A 27,885-nucleotide genomic window follows, 5' to 3' on the forward strand; every position below is an offset into this window, starting at 1 on the left:
ATGATGATGACTTTCTGGCATAATTCCTCCTTACTGGATCATTGCTTGGAATTTGCTGCTGAATACTCCTGATACTATCATCAAAAGGCCTACAAAGATTTGAGAAAACTTGCCACTATCTTGGGTTTAATAGAAAAGTCGGTAAATGTTATCCGCCAGCTCCATCTCTATCATCATCATCATCATCATCATCAGGTGCCCTGCCCAATTTGAGTTTTGACTGCCATGGCCCACACACTCCTGTTTTGGGTCAAGTGGATCAATTCATTGGTATTCATTTCCAGTTCTCTGGCTGCTGTCTGCATCATCATTTGTCTTTGTCTTTCTCTTGCTTTCTTAAATCTTTCCCGTAATTACCGTGCATTCTAACTCCTCTCTTCTAATCACATGTCCAATAAAGTTATGTTGCCTTTTTATGATCTCATACATTATTCAGACATCCCACCCTGCAAAAACTCATTTCAGGGAGGTAGCACACCCGGCGCCCCCCCCCCCCCCCCCCCCCCCCCCCGGTCGACGTCCAAGGGTGTATGTAATACTTTGTTTAGTGACTTCATCTAATCTGTAAACCAAGTTGGGTATATGCAGCAAATGTGACATTAAAATATGTACTTATATTATCATGTTTATTCTATTACAACTTTAAGCAAGTCTACAGGGAGTTTGGCCTCATCACATAGGACATCAATGGCGTAGCTCCTCAGCAGCTAGCCAGCTAGTTTAAACAATGTTAGCTATGCTGTAATGACACCTGTTAAACTGGCCTCAACAGGTCTTTAACATTTTAACCCACAATGGGCAATAGAAAAGTCACTGTTGCAAACAGTGCAGTGAGCAACACTGTCACTATTTTTGAGGTCGACTGTAAAGCCTGCCCACAGAGAAAATTGATAGGTCTACTTAGCAGGGGTCCCCAACATTTTTTGCACCACAGCCTGGTTTAATATTGACAATTTTCTTGCGGACTGGCCGACCTCGGGGGGGGGGGGGGGTGGTGTGGTGTTAATCACAACTGGAATATAGGTCAAAAGTCAATAGCATCATAACATTTTAAGTATGGTTTGGATATTGAACACACAGCGCATATTTTCCCCATATGAACATATAAAATCATTGCAACACACCAATATCGCTGAATCAGTGGGAGCCCTGGGCTTGTTTTCCTGCAACAAGACGGTGCTATTGAGGGGTGATGGGAGACAGCGATACTCGAAGGGGGTTCCTTATGTCCATTCTATTCCGCAATTTAGTTTTCATTGCATTCATTGCAGAAAACTCCGCTTTGCAGCGATATGATGTTGGAAATGGAAGCAACGTTTTCAGTGCTTTCGTGGCTGTCTTTCGTAGCCTTGACTTTGATCCAGAATGCCGGCAGAGATGTTATGTCAAACATACTTCTCAGCCCGTCGTCATTTACAAGCTCGAGGAGTTGATCTTTTTCCCGCGCTGACATGGATGACCTGCCGGTAATGACCTTGCGTGCGTTCAAGTTCAACAGTGCGTGACAGGGAATGAGGAAAGGTGCAAATAACTCATATCGTTTCATATCGCCAATTCATATGGTTTTCTCACGGCCCGGTGGTTGGGGACCACTCTTAGCACGAAGAAAGACCAATCAAGATGCTCCCTCTCCCTCTCAAAAAAAAAATCTATTTCCGGGATATTGTATATAATTTCCGGGCGTCAGGGAGCCACTATCGATATGCAGGAGACTCCCGGATCTTCCGGGAGAGGTGGGATGTCTGCATTATTTCTCTTTTTGTGCTTGCTCTGTTCATGACATCCTCGTTAGATATTCGTTTCGTCCATGATATTCTTTGCATCCTCCTCAAAAACCACATCTTTGCTGCTTCAATTCGTTTCCTCATGTTACTAGGTGTTGTCCAACATTCTGAGCCATATAACGTAACTGGATAAACGTAACATTTCAGTGCTCTGAGCCGGGTTGTCATGCCTAGTTTAGTATTGGTCAATATACTCTTCATTCTCGTAAAGATGTCTTTTGCCATCCCTATTCTTCTTTTCATGTCCATGTGGCATCTGCCATCTGATGTCACCCAGCTTCCTAAGTAGCAAAGGTTCTGTACTTGTTTTATGTCTTTCCTGTTTATTCTCAGCCTGCAGATAGGATTCTCCTTCTTTTTGGATATCACCATACATTCTGTCTTTTTGCAATTGATAGATCGACCCATTTTTGCACTTTCTTCAACAACTATATCAATTAAGTTTTGTAGTTCTTCCTTCGTACTTGCAATTAACACAGTGTCATCCACATATCTGAAATTATTGATGTTTTCACCACCAAATTTGATTCCCAGGATGTCTCATTTTTTTTGTAATATTGTTTCACTGTACACATTAAATAAATCAGGAGAGAAAACTCACCCTTGCCTAACGCCTCTCTTGATTTTCGTAAACTGACTCACTTCTCCATCTATTCTTACAGCGGCAGTTTGTTCCCAGTACAGATTTCTGATTAGGCAGTGGTCTTTTGAGTCTAGATCTAGAGTTTTCTGTAATAGTTCAAATAACTTATTGTGCTTCATTTTATCAAATGCTTTTGTGTAGTTGATAAAACAAACAAATCTTTTTGCACTTGAATAGCTCGTTCTGATGGTATCCTTAACATCAATATTGTGTTTCTTGTACTTTGTCTTTCACAAAACCACATTGTTCTTTACCTATTTCAGCTTGTATCTTACTTTTAGCTCTTGTCATCAAAATTCTTAAAAGTATCTTGGTGATATGACTCATTAAACTTATGGTCCTCTGTAATTCACATTTTGTTGCTCCAGGTTTCTTAGGAAAATTGATCAATAATACCACCTCTATACCATAGTATAATAGAATTAGCAGGAAATGACCATCCCATATATCCATTCCAGTTTGCTATACAAAAGCCTCTTAACACAGCATCACTTTCAGCTTTCTATTCCTTTGACCTCTATGAGCTAGTACATCTTTTCTTTAAAAGCCTCCATGCTCCATGCCAACTCTTAGCAAGTTCTATGCTTTTAACAACCCTGTATAAAGATGTTTCTCCAAAATTCATTGTAGATTTTTTCATAATTATTGTTTGCTTATGGTTCCTTGCTCCAGCTCTTCAGCCTTATCCCGCTTACCTACCAACAGCGAGTAATTTTATAAACAGATGTCATAAGAACATAAGAAATAGGAGCAGGCCATTCGGCCCATCGAGCCTGCCTCGCCATTCAGTAAGATCGTGGCTGATCTGTCTGCAACTCAGCTCCATCTACCTGCCTTTTCCCCATACCCCTTAATTCCCCTACTATGTAAAAATCTATCTAACTGTATCTTAAATATATTTAGTGAAGAAGCCTCAACTGCTTCCCTGGGCAGAGAATTCCACAGATTCATCACTCTCTTGGAAAAACAGTTTCTCCACATCTCTGTCTTGAACCTCCTCCCCTGAATCTTGAGGCAATGCCCCCTAGTTCTAGTCTCACCTACCAATGGAAACAACTTTCCTACTTCTATCTTATCTATCCCTTTCAAAATTTTGTATGTTTCTATAAGATCCCCTCTCATTCTTCTGAATTCCAGAGAGTATAGTCCCAGGCGACTCAATCTCTCCTCGTAGGTTAACCCCTTCATCTCTGAAATCAACCTGGTGAACCTCCTCTGCACTGTTTCCAGAGCCAGTATATCCTTCCTCAAGTATGGAGACCAGAACTGCACACAGTACTCCAGGTGCGACCTCACCAGTACCCTGTATAGTTGCAGCATGACCTCCCTGCTCTTGAATTCAATCCCTCTAGCAATGAAGGCCAACATTCCATTTGCCTTCTTAATAACCTGTTGTACCTGGAAGCCAACTTACTGCGATTCGTGCACAAGCACTCCCAAGTCCCTCTGCACAACAGCATGCTGCAGTCTTTCACCATTTAAATAATAATCTGCTCTTCTATTATTCCTTCCGTAGTGGATGATCTCGCATTTACCAACTTTGTATTCCATCTGCCAGACCTTGGCCCACTCACTTAACCTACCTATATCCCTCTGCAGACTCTCCACATCCTCTGTACAATTTGCTTTTCCATTCAGGTTAGTGTCAGCAGCAAATTTTGCTACGCTACGCTCAGTCCCCTCTTCCAAATCATCAATGTAAATGGTAAACAGCAGCGGGCCCAGCACCAACCCCTGCGGCACCCCACTCACCGCAGACTGCCAACTGGAGCAACACCCATGTATACTAACTCTCTGCCTTCTATTGGCTAACCAATCCACTATCCATGCCAATACACTTACTCTGACTCCATGCATCTGTATCTTATTTATAAGTCTCTGGTGTGGCACCTTATCAAACGCCTTCTGGAAATCCAAGTATACAACATCCACCTGTTCCCCTCTATCCACTGCACTCATTATGTCCTCAAAGAACTCCAGTAAGTTTGTCAAACAGGGTCTGCCCTTTCTGAATCCATGCTGTGTCTTGTCTAATGGAACCACTCCTTTCTAAATGTTTTGCTGTTTCTTCCTCAATGACAGCTTCAAGCGTTTTCTCGACTACAGATGTTAAGCTAACTGGCCTATAATTACCCGTCTTTTGTCTGCATCCTTTTTTAAAAAGTGGCATGACATTTACTGTCTTCCAATCCGCCGGGACCCGCCCGGAGTCTAGAGAATTTTGATAAATGATTACCAACGCGTCTGCTATAACCTCTGCCAAATCCTTCAGCACCCTGGGATGCATCCCATCAGGACCAGGGGACTTATCTACCTTCAGGCCCTCTGGTTTGCTCATCATTATCTCTTTAGTGACAATGATTTTATTGAGGTCCTCACCTCTCATTTCGTTCATAACATCATTCTTTGGCACGGTCCTCCGCCGTGAAGACCGACACAAAATAGTCATTCAATGCCTCAGCCATTTCCTTATCACCAGTATCAATTTCCCCTTCTCGTCTTATGGCCTATGTGGACTTTAGCCACCCTCTTCTGCTTTGTATATTTATAAAAACTTTTGCTATCTGTTTTTATATTTTGTGCAAATTTACTTTCATACTCTATCTTCCTTTTCCTTATTTCTTGTTCAGTTGTTCTTTGTTGCTTTTTAAAGTTTTCCCAATCCTCCAGTCTCCCACTACTCTTTGCGACTTTGTACACATGAGCTTTTAATTTGATACTATCTTTTATTTCCTTAGTTGTCCAAGGCTAGCTCTCCCCACACTTTCTGTCCTTACTTTTGACTGGAATATACTTTTGTTGAGCACTGTGAAAAATCTCTTTGAAAGTATTCCACTGTTCCTCATCTGTCCTACCAAATAGCCTGTGCTCCCAATCCACATGAGCCAACTCCTCCCTCATCCTGTTGCAGTCTCCCTTGTTCAAGCATAATACACTAATTTTTGATCTAACTATTTCCTTCTCCTGTATGCGAAATTCATTCATACTACGATCACTCTTTCCAGAGGATTCCTGACTACAAGATCGTTAATCTTACCTGTCTCATTGCACAAGACTAGATCTAAGTTAGCATTTTCCCTTGTTGGTTCACTAACATGCTGCTCAAGAAAGCCATCATGGATGCATTCTGTGAAGTCCTCCTCAAGATTTCATTGACCAACCTGATTCAGCCAATCAATGTGGAAGTTAAAATCCCCCTGGTCATGACAGATCTCGAGACTGCAATTCAAATGGAAAGCAGTTATCAGAAGTATTGGAAGAATGTTACAACATGGCAAATTCTGTGTTCATGAGATGCATATATGTACAAGTCTTGGGCTATTCTAGATCTGCGTAAATGTATCTGAACCAATTTATGTCAAAAAATGCTGGTTACTGCCAGAACTAGAATTTGGATCAAGATCAATATGCATGGGCCACTGCAGGTATTTTATATGGGTCTTACATTTTTTGGGGAGATAGGACATCACTTTGTCCAATTTCATGAAGAATCAATGTTCTTCAATCAGAAATTTTCACCATTTAGACCTTTAACTCAAAAGAAGGGAGGGCCATCAATGTCAGCCATGTGTATGTGGTTTTGAGAACTGCCAGCTTGTGGAGACCATGGGAAAAGGGCTTGGTGCATAACTAAATGATTTTTGGATTTTTTTGTGTGAATGTTCAAAGATCATTGAAAGAATTGATTTTATAATTTAAGCTGATTTACTTTCTTCTAGATGTTGCAACAGCAACAGCTACTACAGCAACAACAAGGACAGCAGCAGCAAGCTCAGTTCACAAATCCTGAAACTCCTGGGTATGTGGGATTTGCAAATCTTCCAAACCAGGTACATCGCAAGTCTGTAAAGAAAGGATTTGAATTCACACTCATGGTAGTTGGTAAGTGTTACTGAAAATGTATCCAAAGAAATAAAAAAAATTAACTCATTGCATGCTGGGTTTGTGGGTGTACAGAACTGGAAGTTTTTCTAGCTAAGGCTGATGTATTGGAATATAGCCTCTCCTAGGCCCACATTTTGTACAGCTAGTATATACAGGTGAGAGGTGGGTGATATGGACCTCAAAGTTCAAAGTAAATTTATTATCGAAGTACATAGTGTATATGTCACCATAAACAACCCTGGGATGCATTTTCTTGTGGACATACTCAACAAATACATAAAATAATAACCATAACAGAATCAATGAAAGACTGCAACAACTTGGGTGTTCAACCGGTGTGCGAAAGACAACAAGGTTCAAAGGTCGAATTTAATGTCAGAGAAATGTATACAATATACATCCTGAAATGCTTTTTCTTCGCAAACATCCACGAAAACAGAGAAGTGCCCCAAAGAATGAACGACAGTTAAATGCGAGAACCCCAAAGTCCCCCCCAGTTTCCCCCCTCCCATGTGTAAGCGGCAGCAAGCAACAATCTCCCCTGCCCCCATTGGCAAAACAAAGAGCGCACCCGCTCCTGAGCACAAGCGTGTGGCTAAATGATAGCAAAGACGCAGACCAAAGTTACCCTGAAGGCTTCACATTTCATCCGACATTCGACAAACCACGGGTTCTCTCTCTCCCTGGTAAGGGAGAGGGAAGTGTCTCCCATTTTCACAGCGAGCAGGAGACACAACTACAACCTGCTGGTTTACGATGTTAAAAGTCCGTTTCATCGCTTTTTCGGAGCTCTGTGTCCGAAGATTGTAAAGACCTCGGGTCTTCAGGCCTACAGCGAAAGATTTTCCGGCCTCCCTGACAACACAGTCTCCTACTGTGACATCGACCCTCGATCCACTCATCTCCAGAGCTACGAGATCTTAGGCTTCTGAACATGATTGAGACTCTGAGGCCAAACCCTTGGCATGTTGAATAACGGCCAGTCGTGGAACTCCTCGAACGGGTCCCATTCCCGCAAAGAACTGAAGCCTGCATATAACTCCAGGTCAGGGTCTTCAAAAGAACCCTGAAAGGGAAAAATAAAGATACTAAAAGTGGAAATAGAGTTGTTTCTGAAGATGCAAGCAAAGGAGTCGCCGTTACAAATTGCAAAAGTAACGCTCAGCTATATTGGCTCGTATGTGTCTCGGGGAAATCCCGCCCAGCACCGGCCTGAACGCTTCCCGCTGAGTCGGTTGCTGTACCACTGCCACCCGAATCAATCCCAAACATCAATCATCAGCCAGCACACACAGTACGTTTTACCAGGTACACTTTATAGATATTACTATGTCTATGAAATTAATGTAAGTTCGATACAGAAAAGGAAGTAATGGGAAAGAAAAGGTGCCAGACTTATCAAAGTCCAAATTCTTCGTGCACAAGTTGGAGCTCAGAAATTCCTGACGACCACCCGGACCCCGTCGACTCGCGGCTCGGGACCGCCCGGGCCCCGTCGACCCGCGGCTCGGGGCCGCCCGGGCCCCATCGACCCGCGGCTCGGGACCGCCCGGAGTGATCGATCGGAGCCTTTCCGCACGTCCGCCATCCTCTCCGTCTCTCCTCCGACTCCCCGCCAAAAAACCCCATTCCCAGTCATATGAGACAGCATTATCACCGGAAGAACGATAACATGAATACCCATTGGCTAATAGCACCCTGCTGTCTGTATTAACCTAAGCAAATGTCTAGGGAGAGACTTTCTCAGCATTTAACATAACATACATACGCAGCAATTTAAAAGATTAACATAACAAAGAAGCCATTTTAAATTTAACATACAAAAAAAAAGAGACCCCGTACACAAATACAAAAAGAAAGAAAGTAAAAATAAATAATAACATCAGCGTGAGATGAAGAGTCCTTGAAACTGAGTCCAGTTGTTGTGGGAATGTTTCAATGATGGGGCAAGTGAAGTTGAGTTGAAATTCTCCCCTTTGATTAAAGAGCCTGATGGTTGAGGGGTAATAACTGTTCCTGATCCTGGTGGTGTGAGTCCTGAGGCTCCTGTAGCACTTTCCTGATGGCAGCAGCAAGAAGAATGAATGAATGTCTCCAAAACTCATCTATAGGAATTTGTCAGAGTTTTAGATGTCATGCAAAATCTTTGCAAACTCCTAAGGAAGTAGGGGTGCTGCCATGCTTTCTTCAGGACAGGTCCTCTGAATTTGGTAACCCCAAGGAATTTAAAGTTGCTGACCCATTCTTCCTCTGATGAGGACCTCTGGTTTCCTCCTGATGTCAATAATCATCTCCTTTGTCTTGCTGACATTGAGTAAGTGGTTGTTATAGCACTACTCAGCCATTTTTGAACTCCCTCCTCTATGCTGATTCATCACTGCCTTTGCACACAGCAGTGGTGTTATCAGCAAACTTGAATATGGTATTGGAGCTGTACTTAGCCACACGGTCATAGGTGTAGAGTGAGTAGAGCAGGGGACTAAGCGTGCAACCTTTTGGTACACTTGGATCGAGGTTGTGGAGGAGATGTTGTTGCCAGTCCGAACTAATTCCAGTCTGCAAATGAGGAAATCGAGAATGCAATTGCACAAGGAGGTATTGAGAACAGACTTTGAAGCTTATTGATTAATTTTGAGGGAATGATGGCATTGAGTGCTTAGCTGTAGTAGGTAAAGAGCATCCTGATGTATATGTCTTAGCTGTCCAGGTGTTCCAGGTTGAGTGAAGAGCCAGTGAGATGGCATCTGCTGCAGACTTGCTTTGGTGGGCAAATTGGAGCAAATTCAAGTCGCTCTCAGGCAGGAGTTGATGTGTTTCATCACCAACCCCTCAAAACCCTTCATCACTGTGACTTGCAGGTTGTTGAGCACTGCAGGCATCTTTTGGCATGTGGAAACTCACTTTGTGTCTGTGTTATCAATAGTTCACAGGAACAGAGCCCTGCCATAACCTCTGTACCTTATACAATGAAGAATTATAAATGTATCTCCAATCACATTGATCCCTGATTTCCAGGTGATCTCCTGCAGTGATTAGACAGTATTGTACTGTATTCTTATTACTGTCATATATCAATTTGTTTTTTTCTTTTTCCTTTTCTCTCTTTGCTTTATTTCATACTAGGTTTCCCATTCTGACTTGGAAATCATTGCAACAGTAAGAAGGTGGTAACTGGCCAAAGTTCTGTAGAATCAAATGCTGTAAAACAAAAGCGTCTGAATAAGAATGATAAGTGGCATGGTCACGGAGCAGTTGGCGCTTTACAACTCCATCATTCGGGGTCAGCTCCCACCACTGTCTGTAAAGAGTTTATATTTTCTTGCCAGGACTGTGTGGTTTTTCTCTGGGTGTTCCAGTTTCCCCTCACACTCCAAAGACTTGATTAGAGTTTGAGAGTTGTGGGCAACCCCTGTTGGCGCTGGAAGTGTAATGACTTGCGAGCTACCCACAGCACAATTCTTGCTAATATGATTTGACACAATTGACGCATTTCATTGTATGTTTCAATGTACATGTGACAAGAAAGTGAATCTTTACATCTTTAGTTTTTTCCATGTTAATTAATGTGCTGACATCCAGTGTTACTTTAATGGTTTCACATGTATTCTCAAATCCTTCACTCATTTACCTCAGTTTATGCAGGTAGTTCTGATTTTCCTAAATTGCATCACCTTGCACTCTCCTTTATTCATTTTTTGCTTAACCACTCAGGCATGCTTTTTGTGTCCATTAATAATTAATTTGATTTTCAACTTGTCTCTTTGTTAGTACCAAGATTCCAGGGTTAGGATAGGTAGGAGCTACCTATCCCTGCATCTGGGCCAGGGATCACTAATCCTGCCAGATGTGTCATCCCAAGCTGTCAAAATGAAACACTTGAAGCTGTTGGTTCAGATGGGAATTGTACTCTTGTGTATTCATTAAACACATCAAGGTTTGATATAGTAGTTCTAAATTCACACTTGCTTTGACAACTGGTATAAGATGGAGTTGGCTTTACTCAAGCTCTGATTGCAAACACAATATGCAAACACTAACACCTTTCATGGTATACTGCTCATCAATGCATGAGGTAGTTAGTTTTGGTCATACTTGTCGCTTCCTTTTGTTTGAAGTAACAGACTTGGGCCTTTCGTTGTAAGTGCTGATTCTAGGGTCTGCATGTGTTTGTTGGGTTGATTGCTAAGAAGTTTAGTTTCCAAGTCCACCTCTCCCCTGTTGCTCCTGTCCTAAGTGATGAGATGAAATCAGTAGACCAGTCCAAACCTGATGCATTTTGTCTAACTTTGTCATATTGCAGCACAACTGTCTTCCATAGTAACACCTCCATTTTCTGTTTTGGCTGTGTAGAGCCCATCTATTGCTAATAAGCTAATCAGATTTAGGGGAGCTGCAAGTTAATAATTCATGATCAAGTCTTACTGCTTAGGTATTTCCCTGTCTTAATTCAGACCTTCAGCTATCTTTTATGAAAGTATCTTGAATATTACTGGGGATGTCTTGGCGAGGTCGCATTGTTCCTTTCTTATTTCACCACAACCTACTGTCTTGTTGCTTCCAATTTATTAAACCACTAAGACATTGGATTGTTATAAAGCAGGCTAATTTCCCAATTTATTACTATCACCCAGTGAAACTGAGAGATTGTTACTTTGTAGTGTTGTACCTGTTCCATCCTGTAAGTTTCATTTTGTATGAAACTCCTTTTTACTGGCCGTCCCTTGCTAACAGCCTCTGACTCAGCTGTGTGAAAACCATTTTTCTCAGACTCTGTATGTCTAGGGTAGATATGACCTGGGTCCTGCCAAACCTGTGAGGTTGGGATGTCTTGCCCACCCGAACCCCAATTTGTGTGAATGCTGTGTAGCTTATTGCTCCCTCCTGTCAGCAAGAAATTACAGGATGTACACTGCATACAGTTACAAAGAAAATATATTTAAGAATGTTAACTTAATCAGTTATTAAAGAAACAAAAGGCCCCATCATAACTGAACAGTCAAGTGTGCACATAAGTTGAAGCTCAATTTGAAATTGTCTTTAACTTGTGCACTGGACCCTCAGTCTGTGTGAAAGCGCACACCACCTTCCGAATGTCACTTGAAATCCATCTCGAACAAACAGGCTCTCCCACAGAGTATTGGTCCTTCCTCCTTGAAGCCATTCATCTGCACAAAGCACCTTGTGCAACAGAGACAGCCTCCTCAGCCATCTTCCCTCCTGTCCTCTCCCAGCTCCCACCAAAAAAAAACCCCTATATCCACACTGGTGTCCATCACAAACATCTGTCTGCTCAGAGTTCTCTGGAACCTTCTCCCAATTCCACTATCTTGATTGGCTGACACCACATTCCCTAAGTTGAACAGCGAAGCTCCTTATCTCAGTTCAAACCCATACAGGCTGAAAGCACAACAGACTGCTCTTACAGAACTGCTAAAATGAAATGTTACATGTCTTTGTTTTTTAAATGGGTTCTTTTAGGTTTTTTTATGGCTGCCTATTAAGAGAGGAAACTCAAGGTTGTATAACATATACATACTTTGATAATGTACTTTGAATTTAATGCTGGAGGTCCAGACCTTCAGTTAAGTCACAACTAATCTCCTTTTCTTGTAGCATTCTGGGAGAAGTTTGCAGACCCTTATCAATCCTTTTATGTGGTAGCCACCAGGCCATTGTCTCCCACACCATCACCGACTTTATCCGCTCAGGGGATCTCCCATCCACTGCTACCAACCTTATAGTTCCCACACCTCGCACTTCCCGTTTCTACCTCCTACCCAAGATCCAAAACCTGCCTGTCCTGGCAGACCTATTGTCTCAGCTTGCTCCTGCCCCACCGAACTCGTTTCTGCATACCTCGACACGGTTTTATCCCCCCTTGTTCAATCCCTTCCTACCTATGTTCGTGACACTTCTCACGGTCTTAAACTTTTCGATGATTTTAAGTTCCCTGGCCCCCACTGCTTTATTTTCACCATGGATGTCCAGTCCCTATATACTTCCATCCCCCATCAGGAAGGTCTCAAAGCTCTCTGCTTCTTTTTGGATTCCAGACCTAATCAGTTCCCCTCTCCCACCACTCTGCACTGTCTAGCAGAATTAATCCTTACTCTTAATAATTTCTCCTTTGGCTCCTCCCACTTCCTCCAAACTAAAGGTGTAGCTATGGGCACCCGTATGGGTCCTAGCTATGCCTGCCTTTTTGTTGGCTTTGTGGAACAATCTATGTTCCGTGCCTATTCTGGTATCTGTCCCCCACTTTTCCTTCGCTACATCGACGACTGCATTGGCGCTGCTTCCTGCACGCTTGCTGAGCTCGTTGACTTTATTAACTTTGCCTCCAACTTTCACCCTGCCCTCAAGTTTACCTGGTCCATTTCCGACACCTCCCTCCCCTTTCTAGATCTTTCTATCGCTATCTCTGGAGACAGCTTATCCACTGATGTCTACTATAAGCCTACTGACTCTCACAGCTATCTGGACTATTCCTCTTCTCACCCTGTCTCTTGCAAAAATGCCATCCCCTTCTCGCAATTCCTCCGTCTCCGCCGCATCTGCTCTCAGGATGGGGCTTTTCATTCCAGGACGAGGGAGATGTCCTTTTTTAAAGAAAGGGGCTTCCCTTCCTCCATCATCAACTCTGCTGTCAAACGCATCTCCCCCATTTCACGCACATCTGCTCTCACTCCATTCTCCCGCCACCCCAGTAGGAATAGGGTTCCCCTGGTCCTCACCTACCACCCCGCCAGCCTCCGGGTCCAACATATTATTCTCCGTAACTTCCGCCACCTCCAACAGGATCCCACCACTAAGCACATCTTTCCCTCCCCCCACCTCTGCTTTCCGCAGGGATCGCTCCCTATGCGACTCCCTTGTCCGTTCGTCCCCCCAATCCCTCCCCACTGATCTCTCTCCTGGCACTTATCCTTGTAAGCGGAACAAGTGCTACACATGCCCTTACACTTCCTCCCTTACCACCATTCAGGGCCCCAGACAGTCCTTCCAGGTGAGGCGACACTTCACCTGTGAGTCGGCTGGGGTGATATACTGTGTCCGGTGCTCCCGATGTGGCCTCCTATATATTGGCGAGACTCGACACAAACTGGGAGACCACTTTGCTAAACGCCTACGCTCTGTCTGCCAGAGAAAGCAGGATCTCCCAGTGGCCACACATTTTAATTCCACATCCCATTCCCATTCTGACATGTCTATCCACGGCCTCCTCTACTGTAAAGATGAAGCTACACTCAGGTTGGAGGAACAACACCTTATATTCCGTCTGGGTAGCCTCCAACCTGAGGGCATGAACATTGACTTCTCTAACTTCCGCTAATGCCTCACCTCCCCCTTGTACCCCATCCGTTATTTATTTTTTTCACACACATTCTTTCTCTCACTCTCCTTTTTCTCCATCTGTCCCTCTGGCTATACCCCTTGCCCATCCTCCTGGTTTTCTCTCCCCCCCCCCCCCCCGTCTTTCTCCCTGGGCCTCCTGTCCCATGATCCTCTCATATCCCCTTTGTCAATCACCTGTCCAGCTCTTGGCTCCATCCCTCCCCCTCCTGTCTTCTCCTATTATTTTGGATCTCCCCCTCCCCCTCCCACTTTCAAATCTCTTACTAACTCTTCCTTCAGTTAGTCCTGACGAAGGGTCTCGGCCGGAAATGTCGACTGTACCTCTTCCTAGAGATGCTGCCTGGCCTGCTGCGTTTACCAGCAACTTTGATGTGTGTTGCATGTGGTAGCCTCAAAGTGTTGGTTCAAACTGAAAACACTTTCCATTCTTTTCTGTGATGGTTGCTTTTAGCCCTTTGATTAGAAGCATACGTTTCAGTTAGTGTTTCCAACTTCTTCCCAAAGGATATTACCATAACACTGAATCTCAAAACCAGCCATCTTTATAGCTCAGGGCAAATCTGACAAATGATGTTCCATTATGGATAGTTTTGATTTGGAGTTTAGCGTCATGGAAAAGGATAGAATCAAAGAGGACTGGAAAATTTTTAATTGGGGAAAGACAAATTATGAGGCTATAAGGCTAGAACTTGCGGGTGTGAATTGGGATGATGTTTTTGCAGGGAAATGTACTATGGACATGTGGTCGATGTTTAGAGATCTCTTGCGGGATGTAAGGGATAAATTTGTCCCGGTGAGGAAGATAAAGAATGGTAGGGTGAAGGAACCATGGGTGACAAGTGAGGTGGAAAATCTAGTCAGGTGGAAGAAGGCAGCATACATGAGGTTTAGGAAGCAAGGATCAGATGGGTCTATTGAGGAATATAGGGAAGCAAGAAAGGAGCTTAAGAAGGGGCTGAGAAGAGCAAGAAGGGGGCGTGAGAAGGCCTTGGCGAGTAGGGTAAAGGAAAACCCCAAGGCATTCTTCAATTATGTGAAGAAAAAAAGGATGACAGGAGTGAAGGTAGGACCGATTAGAGATAAAGGTGGGAAGATGTCCCTGGAGGCTGTGGAAATGAGCGAGGTCCTCAATGAATACTTCTCTTCGGTATTCACCAATGAGAGGGAACTTGATGATGGTGAGGACAATATGAGTGAGCTTGATGTTCTGGAGCATGTTGATATTAAGGGAGAGGAGGTGTTGGAGTCATTAATATACATTAGGACGGATAAGTCCCCGGGGCCTGACGGGATATTCCCCAGGCTGCTCCACGAGGTGAGGGAAGAGATTGCTGAGCCTCTGGCTAGGATCTTTATGTCCTTGTTGTCCATGGGAATGGTACCAGAGGATTGGAGGGAGGCGAATGTTGTCCCCTTGTTCAAAAAAGGTAGTAGGGATAGTCCGGGTAATTATAGACCAGTGAGCCTTACGTCTGTGGTGGGAAAGCTGTTGGAAAAGATTCTTAGAGATAGGACCTATGGGCATTTAGAGAATCATGGTCTGATCAGGGACAGTCAGCATGGCTTTGTGAGGGGCAGATTGTGTCTAACAAGCCTGATAGAGTTCTTTGAGGAGGTGACCAGGCATATAGATGAGGGTAGTGCAGTGGAGGTGACCTATATGGATTTTAGTAAGGCATTTGACAAGGTTCCACACGGTAGGCTTATTCAGAAAGTTAAAAGCATGGGATCCAGGGAAGTTTGGCCAGGTGGATTCAGAATTGGCTTGCTTGCAGAAGGTAGAGGGTGGTGGTGGTGGAGGGAGTACATTCAGACTGGAGGATTGTGACCAGTGGTCTCCCACAAGGATCTGTTCTGGGACCTCTACTTTTCGTGATTTTTATTAATGACCTGGATGTGGGGGTAGAAGGGTGGGTTGGCAAGTTTGCAGACGACACAAAGGTTGGTGATGTTGTAGATAGTGTGGAGGATTGTCAAAGATTGCAGAGAGACATTGATAGGATGCAGAAGTGGGCTGAGAAGTGGCAGATGGAGTTCAACCCGGAGAAGTGTTAGGTGGTACACTTTGGAAGGACAAACTCCAAGGCAGAATACAAAGTAAATGGCAGGATACTTGGTAGTGTGGAGGAGCAGAGGGATCTGGGGGTACATGCCCACAGATCCCTGAAAGTTGCCTCACAGGTGGATAGGGTAGTTAAGAAAACTTATGGGGTGTTAGCTTTCATAAGTTGAGGGATAGAGTTTAAGAGCTGCGATGTAATGATGCAGCTCTATAAAACTCTGGTTAGGCCACACTTGGAGTACTGTGTCCAGTTCTGGTCACCTCACTAGAGGAAGGATGTGGAAGCATTGGAAAGGGTACAGAGGAGATTTACCGGGAAGCTGCCTGGTTGTTGTTGATCAGAGATTAAGGGAGCTAGGGCTTTACTCTTTGGAGAGAAGGAGGATGAGAGGAGACATGATAGAGGTGTTCAAGATAAGAGGAATAGATAGAGTGGATAGCCAGCGCCTCTTCCCCAGGGCACCACTGCTCAATACAAGAGGACATGGCTTTAAGGTAAGGGGTGGGAAGTTCAAGGGGGATATTAGAGGAAGGTTTTTTACTCAGAGAGTGGTTGGTGTGTGGAATGCACTGCCTGAGTCAGTGGTGGAGGCAGATACACTAGTGAAGTTTAAGAGACTACTAGACAGGTGTATGGAGGAATCTAAGGTGGGGGCTTATATGGGAGGCAGGGTTTGAGGGTCGGCACAACATTGTGGGCCGAAGGGCCTGTACTGTGCTGTATTATTCTATGTTCTATCATGGAATACAATTTAATGTGGAACTTTATAGCTACCTTGTGGTATATTTTATTTCTTCATCTTTGATATAATTCTGGAGGGACTTAAAGTTGTGAATGTGAGAAAAAGTTATGAAAGAATATTAGTATGAAAACCTGACCATGTATTTTGATGTATTTTTCTACATAGGTGAGTCAGGTCTGGGAAAATCAACACTCATTAACAGCCTATTTCTGACTGACCTCTACCCTGAAAGAATTATTCCAGGAGCTGCGGGTAAGGTGCACATAATTCTATTTATAATTTTACTTTAATCAATATTGGTGTGATATACACACAGTGGCCACTTTATTAGATACAAGCGTGGAACCTGATGTGGTCTTCTGGTGTTGTAGCACATCCACTTCAGGGTTTAACATGTTGTGCATCCTCAGCTGCTCTTTGCACACCACTATTTACACTCATGGTTATTTGTTATCTTCCTGTCAGCTTGAATCAGTCTAGCCATTCTCCTCTGACCTCTTATTAAAAAGGCATTTTCACCTACAAAACTGCATTCGTTGGACGTTTTGGTTTCTCGCACCATCCTCTGTAAGCTCTAGAGACTATTGTGTGTAAAAATCCCAAGAGATTGGCAGTTTTTGAGATACTTAAACCACCATGCTTGGCACCAACAATCGTTCCACAGGCAAAGTCACTTTAGATCACATTTCTTTCCCATTTTGATGTTTGGTCTGAACAACTGACCTCTTGACCATGTCTGCATGCTTTGATGCATTGTTGCTGCTGCATGATTGGCTGATTAGATATTTGCAATAACAAGCAGGTGTACCTAATAAAATGGACACTGAGTACAAGTTACTAATAACCCAGAAACCGGAATTCAGATCAATCATGGTAGCTGTGGAATTGTAAATTTGAATTAATAGTCTGCTTTTTAACAATGGAGTAACAGGTAATAGTGGTAGAATCCATTCTTCACTAAAATTCTTTTTGGGAGGAATTTAACGTACTTAGTTGAATGCTGTGGGCATGGAGTCAGTGTGCCAGGCTTTGAAATAGCCTGGAAATTCAATTATTTGTAGCGTAGATGTTAGTAGCAAGGATAAATTGTGAAAGCGTGCTCGGTAATTGTCATTCTGCGTGTGTACACTTGTTGAGATGGATTTTTAGAGCAGTTTGTCGTTAAGCCTACTAGGCAATCAGCTATACTCAATTGGGTATTATGTAATTGGGGAGCTTAAGGTAAAAGAACGCTTAGGCAGTGATCGCAATATGATGGAGTTCAACTTGAAATTTGATAGGGAGAAAATAAACTCTGACGTAGCAGTATTTCAGTGGAGTAAAGAAAATTACAGTGGTATGAGAGAGGAGTTGGCCAAAGTAAATTGGAAGGAAGTGCTGGCAGGGATGACAGCAGAGCAGCGATGGCATATGATTTTCTGGTAAAAATGAGGAAGGTGCAGGATAGATGTATTCCAAAGACAAAGGAATACTCATGGCAAAATAGTGCAACCATGGCTGACAAGGAAAGTCAAAGTTAATGTAAAAGCAAAAGAGAGCATACAACAAAGAAAAAATTAGTGGGAAGACAGAGGATTGGGAAACTTTAAAACCCTACAGAGAGCAATTAAAAGAATCATTAGGAGGAAAAAGATGAAATGTGAAAGCAAGCTAACAAAACAATATCAAAATGGATACTAAAGGATTTTTCAAGTATGTTTTTTTAAAAAAAAAATGAGAGTAGATGAAAGACCGCCAGAGAAATAATAATGGGGTACAAGGAGATGGCAGATGAATTAAATGAGTATTTTGAATCAGTCTTTACTGTGGAAGACAATAAGAGTATGCCAGATGTTGAAGGGTGTGAGGGAAGAGAATTGAGTGTAGTTACTATTACAAGGGAGAAGGTGCTCAAAAGGCTAAAGGTACACAAGTCACCCAGACCAGATGAACTGCACACCAGGTTCTGAAAGAGATAATAGTAGAGATGGTGGAGGCATTAGTAATGATCTTTCAAAAATCATGGACTCTGGCGTGGTGCCGCAGGACTGGAAAATTGCAAATGTCACTCCACTCTTGAAGAAAGGAGGAAGGCAGCAGATAGGAAATTATAGACCAGTTAGCCTGACCTCAGTGATTGGGAAGATGTTAGAGTCAATTGTCAAGGATGAGGTGATGGAGTACTTGGTGACATAGGACAAGATAGGACAAAATCAGCATGGTTGCCTGACGAATCTGATGGAATTCTTTGAGGAGATTACATGTAGGATAGATAAAGGAGATGCAGTGGATGTTATACTGTATATTTGGATTTTCAGAAGACCTTTGACAAGGTGCTGCATGAGGCTGCTTACTAAATTCGGAGCCCATGGTATTACAGGAAAGTTAGAGCATTGGCTGATTGGTAAGAGGGATCAATTTTTTGAGGATGTAACTAGTAGAGTGGATAGGGGAGAACCAGTGGATGTGGTATATTTGGATTTTCAAAAAGCTTTTGACAAGGTCCCACACAGGAGATTAGTGTCCAAACTTAAAGCACACGGTATTGGGGGTAAGGTATTGATGTGGATAGAGAATTGGTTAGCAGACAGGAAGCAAAGAGTGGGAATAAACGGGACCTTTTCAGAATGGCAGGCAGTGACTAGTGGGGTACCGCAAGGCTCAGTGCTGGGACCCCAGTTGTTTACAATATATATTAATGACTTGGATGAGGGAATTAAATGCAGCATCTCCAAGTTTGCGGATGACACGAAGCTGGGCGGCAGTGTTAGCTGTGAGGAGGATGCTAAGAGATGCAGGGTGATTTGGATAGGTTGGGTGAGTGGGCAAATTCATGGCAGATGCAATTTAATGTGGATAAATGTGAAGTTATTCACTTTGGTGGCAAAAATAGGAAAACAGATTATTCTTTCTTTCTAAATCTTTTTATTGAATAAGTATACAAAAAGGTAAGCCATATAGGCACTAATACACTGTTAGAATATAATAAAATTACAGGAGATATTAATACAGAAAAAAAGTGATACAAACAATGTAATTTAAACATGACATACTAAGGTAACATAATAGTATACTAATTTTTATATATATATATATCAATAGAGAAAAGGAAAAAAAAACCCCAAAAAAACCCACCGTGCAACTAAACTAAAAGCAAAGCAAAGCGATGGGCTAACTTGGAACCAAGTAGAGTTAAAAAACTTAAAATCACGTCCTCAAACCCGACATCCATTAAAAACAGTAAAAAAAAACAAGAAGGGTATATAAATATGGAGCAAAAAAGAGAAGAAAAAAAATTACATTAAATGAAAATATTGAATAAAAGATCTCCAGGTCTGTTCAAATTTAAGTGAGGAATCATAAAGATTGCTTCTAATTTTCTCCAAATTCAAGCATAATATCGTCTGAGAAAGCCAAAAAAAGGTGGTTGGAGCGTTAAGCTCTTTCCAATGTTGTAAGATACATCTTTTCGCCATTAAAGTAAGAAATGCAATCATTCTACGGGCTGAAGGAGAAAGATTACTGGAAATTTTAGGTAGTCCAAAGATAGCAGTAATAGGATGAGGAGAGATATCTATATTCAATACCTTTGAGATAATATTAAAAATGTCTCTCCAAAAAGTTTCCAGAGTAGGACAAGGCCGAAACATATGAGTTAAAGAGGCTATCTGCCCCGGACATCTATCACAAAAAGGATTAATATGAGAATAAAAGCGAGCTAATTTATCTTTGGACATATGTTCTCTATGAACAACTTTAAATTGAATTAGGGAATGTTTAGCACAGATAGAGGAAGTATTGACTAATTGTAAAATCTGCCCCCAGTCATCCACGGAAATGATAGACCCCAATTCCTGTTCCCAATCTACCCTAATCTTATCAAATGGAGCTTTCCTAAGTTTCATAATAATATAAATCATAGCCGATGCACCTTTCTGACATGGATTAAGGTTAATTATAGTATCTAAAATGTATGTAGGAGGAAACATTGGAAAAGAAGAAAGTATAGTACTTAGAAAATTTCTAACTTGTAGATATCTAAAAAAATGTATTCTTGATAAATTATATTTATTAGATAATTGTTCAAAAGACATAAGGGAACCATCTAAAAATAAATCCAAAAACCGTGAAATACCCTTAGTCTTCCAAATTTGAAAAGCATGATCCGTAAAAGAGGGAGGAAAAAATATGTTACCTGAAATAGGAATCGCTAGCCCAAATTGGTTAAGATCAAAAAATTTTCTGAATTGGAACCAAGTACGTAAGGTATATTTAACTATCGGGTTAGATACCTCTTTAAGGCGTTTCACATCAAAAGGAAGAGAGGAACCTAAAATAGAGCCAAATGTATAGCCCTGAACAGATTGTAATTCCAATGCTACCCATTTAAGAATGGATAGTATATCCTGGTCAAGTAACCAAAATTTCATATGTCGAATATTGATTGCCCAATAATAGAATCTAAAGTTAGGTAATGCTAAGCCTCCATCTCTCTTCGCTTTCTGTAAATGTATTTTACCCAGTCTCGGGTTTTTATTTTGCCAAATAAATGAAGAAATTTTTGAGTCAACTTTATCAAAAAAAGATTTTGGAACAAAAATCGGTAATGCCTGAAATATATATAAAAATTTTGGCAGAAAAAACATCTTAACTGCATTAATACGACCAATCAAAGTTAAATATAAAGGAAACCATTTAGATGAAAGTTGAATAATATGGTCAATTAAGGGTAAAAAGTTAATCTTAAATAAATCTTTGTGTTTACAAGTAATTTTAATCCCAAGATATGAAAAATAATTATTAATCAATTTAAACAGAAAGTTATGATATAAGGGAAATTGTTTATTAATCGGGAAAAGTTCACTCTTACTAAGATTTAATTTATAACTTGGAAAGAGACTAAATTGTGCTAATAACTCTAAAACAGCAGGGGTGGATTTTTGACGATTAGAAATATATAAAAGTAAGTCATCAGCATAGAGTGATATTTTATGGGACTTTAAGCCCCGAGTTATCCCAGTAATATTTGGAGATTCTCGAATGGCAATTGCAAGAGGTTCTAATGCAATATCAAATAATAAAGGACTAAGAGGACAACCTTGTCGAGTACCTCGAAAAAGAGGGAAAAAAGGTGAGCGTAGAGAGTTAGTACGGACCGAGGCCACAGGAGAATGATATAACAGTTTGATCCAGGATATAAATTTCGAGCTAAAATTAAACATTTCAAGCAACTTAAATAAGTAAGGCCATTCTACTCTATCAAAAGCTTTCTCAGCATCTAAAGAGATAACACACTCAGGAACATTCTGTGAGGGGGTATAAACAATATTTAACAGTGTGCGAATGTTATAAAAAGAGTAACGACCTTTAATAAAACCTGTTTGGTCTTCCGAAATAATAAAAGGAAGTACTTTTTCTAATCTGTTTGCTAATAACTTAGAAAAAATTTTAGAGTCAACATTTAATAAAGATATTGGTAGATAAGATGCACATTGAGCAGGGTCTTTATCCTTCTTTAATATTAGAGAGATTGACACTCTATTGAAAGATTCGGGAAGTTTACCAAGTTTTAATGAAGCCTCGAAAACCCTACAGAACCAAGGGATTAATGAAGGTGCAAAACATTTATAAAATTCTATGGTAAACCCATCAGGGCCAGGAGCTTTCCCCAGGTTCATAGAGGAAATAACATTCTTAATCTCATCAGTGGTAATGGGAGTATCTAGCATAGAAGGCATATCCTGTGAAATCTCAGGGAAGTCTAGGTTATCTAAAAAATCATTCATGTATTTAGAGTCTCGAGGAGACTCTGATTGATATAAGGAAGAATAAAAATCAAGGAAAGTTTGATTAATCCCCGCATGATCAAGTATCAGTCGGTCATTTTGATTATAAATCTGATTAATTTGAGATTTAGCATAATTAGACTTCAATTGGTTAGCCAACAGTTTGCCAATTTTGTCACTGTGTACATAAAATTCACTTCTTGTTTTCTTTAATTGGTTTACAATCGAGGACGAAAGTAATAAACTGTGTTCCATTTGAAGTTCAGTTCTTTGTTTATATAACTCCTCAGAGGGAGCTGTAACATATTTCTTATCAATTTCCTTAATCTTGTCCACAATTACCAACTCCTCCTGCTTCAGCTTCTTCCTCAAAGCAGCAGAATACGAGATAATCTGACCACGAATATAAGCTTTAAAAGTATCCCAAAGAATGTTCACAGAAATATCCTCTGTATAGTTGATTGTAAAAAAAAAAGATCAATCTGTTCATTCATAAAGTTAACAAAGTCCGAGTCCTGAAGCAACAGCGAATTAAAACGCCATTGTCTATTACTTTGTGTATTGGCCTGAATTTTAATAGAAAGCTTAAGTGGAGCATGATCCGAAATGGTTATAGAGTCATAATCACATTTAATCACTGAAGAAATAAGACGAGAGTCAATAAAGAAATAATCAATTCTTGAATAGGAATGGTGAACATGTGAAAAAAAAGAAAAATCTTTTTCCTGAGGATGCAAAAAACGCCAAATGTCCGTCAACCCAGAATCAGAGAGGAATGAATTAATCAAAGTTGCAGATTTATTAGGTAAGGTTCGTAGAGGAGCCGAATGATCCAAAGCTGGAGATAAACAGGTATTAAGATCTCCGCCCCAGATCAATGAAAACTCATTCAAATTCGGGAACTGATTAAATAATGATTTATAAAATTCCGGAAGTCCATATTGGGAGCATAAACATTAACCAAAACTACCTTTTTATTAAATAGTAGACCACTAACCAGTAGAAATCTACCATTCGGATCAGAAATAATATCGTGTTGTATAAAAGTAACTGAGGAGTCTATGAAAATAGAGACGCCTCGAATCTTAGCGTTAGAGTTCGAATGGAACTGTTGGTCCTTCCAGAATTTAAAAAAATGTAGTCTGTCCTCCCTCCGCACATGGGTCTCTTGTAAAAATAAAATTTGTGCTTTAAGTCTCCGGAACACTTTAAAAACTTTTTTTCCTTTTAATAGGATGGTTAAGACCATTAGTATTCCAGGAGACGAAATTAATAATAGACTCCATAAACCCTAAAGTCAACCCGCAACAAGGAGGATTGACAATAGGCTCGACCCACGAACCCGGAAAGGGAACAGAACAAATAAGAGATACCGGGAAGGAGAACGCAACCAATACTTCAATAGTGTACATAGCCCAAGAAGAAAAAAAACTAAAACGTGAAGCCCCTCCCACCACCCCCCACCCCATGACCCCAAGGCTAAATCTAAAACAGACCAGCCAGAAAGAAGCAAGCACTAAAACTACCCCCATGACTTCCGATAGACGCTCCCTAAAAGAAAGTGTAAATATAAAAAAAATAAGCTAATTATAAAACAGTAAAAGAATAAAAAAAGGTAAATCAATTAAAACAAACACTTAATATAACAGAGAAAAAACCAGAAAATATAAAAAAAACGCAACAAACCCCAGACCCTATGAATAAACAAAAAAAGAAGTAAAATTATTAACATAAACTAGTTATGAAAACCTACAAAAAAAAGTAGATTTAAAAACTACAAAATTTAAGGCCTCAAAGGAAATACGTAGAATGACGCTGAGGGAATAACCACCCAGAATCCCCTGGGAAAAAGGAAGGAATGACGCAGATAGAAAGAAAGTTTAGCAACCATATTAATTAATCAAAAATAAACTTTTCTGCCCATATAAGGCAAAAAAAAATTAAGGCCGACAGATTCACAACCTCTGATCAAACGGAGATAGTTAAAAATTACGATTAAGATGTTGAGGTGAAAATTGATCCAGATAACTCTGGGCATCCGTTGGAGAATCAAAAAAACGAAGGGCTCCATCCAACGTACGAATCCTTAAACGTGCTGGGTAAAGCAGCGCTGGTTTTAAATCCATCTTGTAGAGTTCCGACATCACAGATCTGTAACGAATCCGTTGATCCGGAATTGGTTTACTGAAATCCTCCACGAATCGGAACTTAAGATCCAAAAAATCAATGTAACCTTTAGATCGAACGAAACAAAACAGTTTCTCCTTGTCTTGAAAGTAATGAAAACGTAAGATGACATGTCGAGGTTTATCTGACTTAGACGAGTATGATGGAACTCTGTGAACACGATCCAATAACGGTGGTTGGTCAGGAAATAAAGTAGGAAATGCAACTTTTAAAAGTTGAGAAAAATACTTCATAGGGTTATCAGATTCGACAGCTTCACGCACCCCAATCATTCAAAGATTCTGCTGTCGCATTCTGGATTCTAAATCAGAGTTTTTAAAGGTCAGAAAGTCAAGTTTCTTCTTCATTACCTTAATTGTTTCTTTGATTTTCTCCATCTTGAGTTCATTTTGTTGCGTGGATTTTTGAAGATCAGATATAACCGACTGATGTTCCGTAATAGATGTTTGAATCTTATCGATTGAATCGGCAATTTTCTGGAAATTAATTGAAATTTCCGCACGAATCAGTTCCGTAATAGAGGTTGAAATTTCCCTTTGAATTAGATCCGATATAGCTTTCAAAGTCACCGGTGGTTCAGTCGGAGGAAAATCGGTACCTTTCGGTCTAACCGGAGGTTTGCCGTCCTTCCCGGGAAAACAGATTATTATCTGAATGGTGGCCGATTAGGAAAAGGGGAGGTGCAACGAGACCTGGGTGTCATTATACACCAGTCATTGAAGGTGGGCATGCAGGTACAGCAGGCAGTGAAAAAGGCGAATGGTATGCTGGCATTTATAGCGAGAGGATTCAAGTACAGGAGCAGGGAGGTACTACTGCAGTTGTACAAGGCCTTGGTGAGACCACACCTGGAGTATTGTGTGCAGTTTTGGTCCCCTAATCTGAGGAAAGACATCCTTGCCATAGAGGGAGTACAAAGACGGTTCACCAGATTGATTCCTGGGATGGCAGGACTTTCATATGAAGAAAGACTGGATGAACTTGGCTTGTACTCGTTGGAATTTAGAAGATTGAGGGGGGATCTTATTGAAACGTATAAAATCCTAAAGGGATTGGACAGGCTAGATGCAGGAAGATTGTTCCTGATGTTGGGGAGGTCCAGAACGAGGGGCCACAGTTTGAGGATAAAGGGGAAGCCTTTTAGGACTGAGATTAGGAAAAACTTCTTCACACACACAGAGTGGTGAATCTGCGGAATTCTCTGCCACGGGAAACAGTTGAGGCTGGTTCATTGGCTATATTTAAGGGGGAGTTAGATATGGCCCTTGTGGCTACGGGGGTCAGGGGGTGTGGAGGGAAGGCTGGTGCAGGGTTCTGAGTTGGATGATCAGCCATGATCATAATAAATGGTGGTGCAGGCTAGAAGGGCCGAATGGCCTACTCCACCTATTTTCTATGTTTCTATTAAGTGGAAACAAAAGGATCTGTTTCTGGTTGGTTGCCAGTGACTAGTGGTGTTCTGTGGGGATCGGGATTTTTTATGCTGTATATCAATTGAGATGGTGGAATAGATGGCTTTGTTGGCAAGTTTGCAGATGATACAAAGATTGGTGGAGGGGCAGGTAGTGTTGAGGAAGTGGGTAGGCTGCAGAAGGACTTGGACAGATTAGGAGACTGGGCAAGAAAGTAGCAAATGAAATACTATGCTGGAAAGTGTATGGTAGTAAATGCACTTTGATAGTAGAAATAAATGTGCAGACTATTTTCTAAACAGGGGTGGGGAATACAAAAATCTGAGATGCAAAGAGACCTGGGAGTCCTTGTGCAGAACACCCTAAAGGTTAACTTGCAGGTTTAGTTGATGATGAGGAAGGCAAATGCCATGTTAGCATTCATTTCAAGAGGTCTAGCATACAAGAGCAGGGATGTGATGCTGAGGCTTTATAAGGCCCTGGTGAGGCCTTAGCTTGAGTATTGTGAACAGATTTGGGCTCCTCAACTTAGAAAAGCTATGCTGGCATTGGAGTGGGTTCAGAACAGGTTCACAAGGGTGATTCCAGGAATGAAAGGGTTATCATATGAGGAGCATTTGATAGTTCTGGGTCTGTACTCACTGGAACTTAGAAGGATGAGCAGGGATCTCATTGAAACCTTTCAAATGTTGAAAGGCCTAGACAAAGCAGATGTGGAAAGGATGTTTCCCATGGTGGGAGAGTCTAGAACAAGAGGGCACAGCCTCAGGATAGAGGGGCGCCCATTCAAAAAGAGACGCGGAGAAATTTCTTTTGCCAAAGAGTGATAATTTTGTGTAATTTGTTGCCACATGCAGCTGTGGAGGCCAGGTCGTTGGGTGCATTTAAGGCAGAGGTTGATAGGTTCTTTATTGGACATGGCATCAAAGGTTACGGGGAGAAGGCTGGGATCTGGGGTTGAGGAGGAGAAGAAAAAATAGAGGGCTAGAGAGGCATCCATTTAAAACAGATGCAGAGAAATTTCTTTCAGAGATTTCAAAGTCAAATGTACATGTAATTTCAAAGAAATGTATACAATATACATCCTGAAATGCTTTTTCTTCGCAAACATCTACAAAAACAGGAGTGTCCCCACAGTTTAATGTTAGAACCCCGTAGCCCCCCCCCACGCATAAGCAGCAGCAAAACAATGATCTCCCTCTCTCTTCAGCAAGAAAACAGCATCACCACCTACCACCAAGCACTCAAGCGTACAGCAAAGATACAGACTTGCAAATATCGTTCACCCGGTATTTGACATACCACAGGCTTGTTCTCTCAGGTGTATATAAGGTGAAGCTTGATAGGTTCTTGATTGGACACAGCATCAAAGGTTATGGGGAGAAGGCCAGAGATTGGGGCTGAAGAGGGGAAAGCCATGATTGAATGGCGGATCAGACTCAATGGGCCAAGTGGCTTAATTCTGCTCCTATGTCTTATGGTCTTGCAGAATTGATTTTATACATGATGGAATTGAATTCAGAATGAAACATACTTCTAATTTTGTTGCCCTCCTCAGTGCAGGCCAGACACATGCATTGAGCTGTCTCCTCTGAAATGACATGGTCCTTCTCACGCAGGCCACTGTCTAAAGTGGCAATGCATGAGGGGGTGAAAATGTGCATTACAGAGATGTCTTATCATCTATATCTTTTCCTGAAGGGATAAAATACGTGGAGATGAAGTGCTGCTGTATGGCAAAACATGGTTCGGTTCTGACTTGATTTTGTTCACTTGGCTGCTGTGGTCCAAGAATTCTCTCATTATTTTAGCCTTAATGCACAGAAGCTTCATTTTACAAGCTGCCAAGTCATGAGGATTTAAACGGCCTGATCACTGAGAAGGTGAAAGGAGTGAGGGCAGGAAAGATGGTTTGCCAAATTAAGTTGAAAGGAAGGACAGGCTAATAAACGTAGGTGGGCTGAAATGTGTTTATTTTAGCACAAGGAGTATTTTGGGTAAAGAGGATCAACTCGGAGCCTGGATCAATACAGTACATGGAATTACAA

At 41.4% G+C, this 27,885-nt stretch overlaps 1 protein-coding gene across 2 annotated transcripts in view; it reads left to right on the forward strand.

Moving 5' to 3' along the window:
* The window catches only part of septin2 (septin 2), a 117,383-nt gene that overhangs the window by 28,017 nt on the left and 61,481 nt on the right, over positions 1 to 27,885 (forward strand). For both annotated transcript variants that reach the window (XM_072255802.1, XM_072255801.1), the window contains exons 3-4: positions 6,147 to 6,309; positions 16,639 to 16,725. In XM_072255802.1, the coding sequence (XP_072111903.1) occupies positions 6,147 to 6,309; positions 16,639 to 16,725 (250 nt within the window). The remainder of the gene's footprint in view (positions 1 to 6,146; positions 6,310 to 16,638; positions 16,726 to 27,885) is intronic.

This window comes from Mobula birostris, chromosome 4 (genome assembly GCF_030028105.1).
Source record: "Mobula birostris isolate sMobBir1 chromosome 4, sMobBir1.hap1, whole genome shotgun sequence".
Taxonomy (NCBI): Eukaryota; Metazoa; Chordata; class Chondrichthyes; order Myliobatiformes; family Myliobatidae; genus Mobula; species Mobula birostris.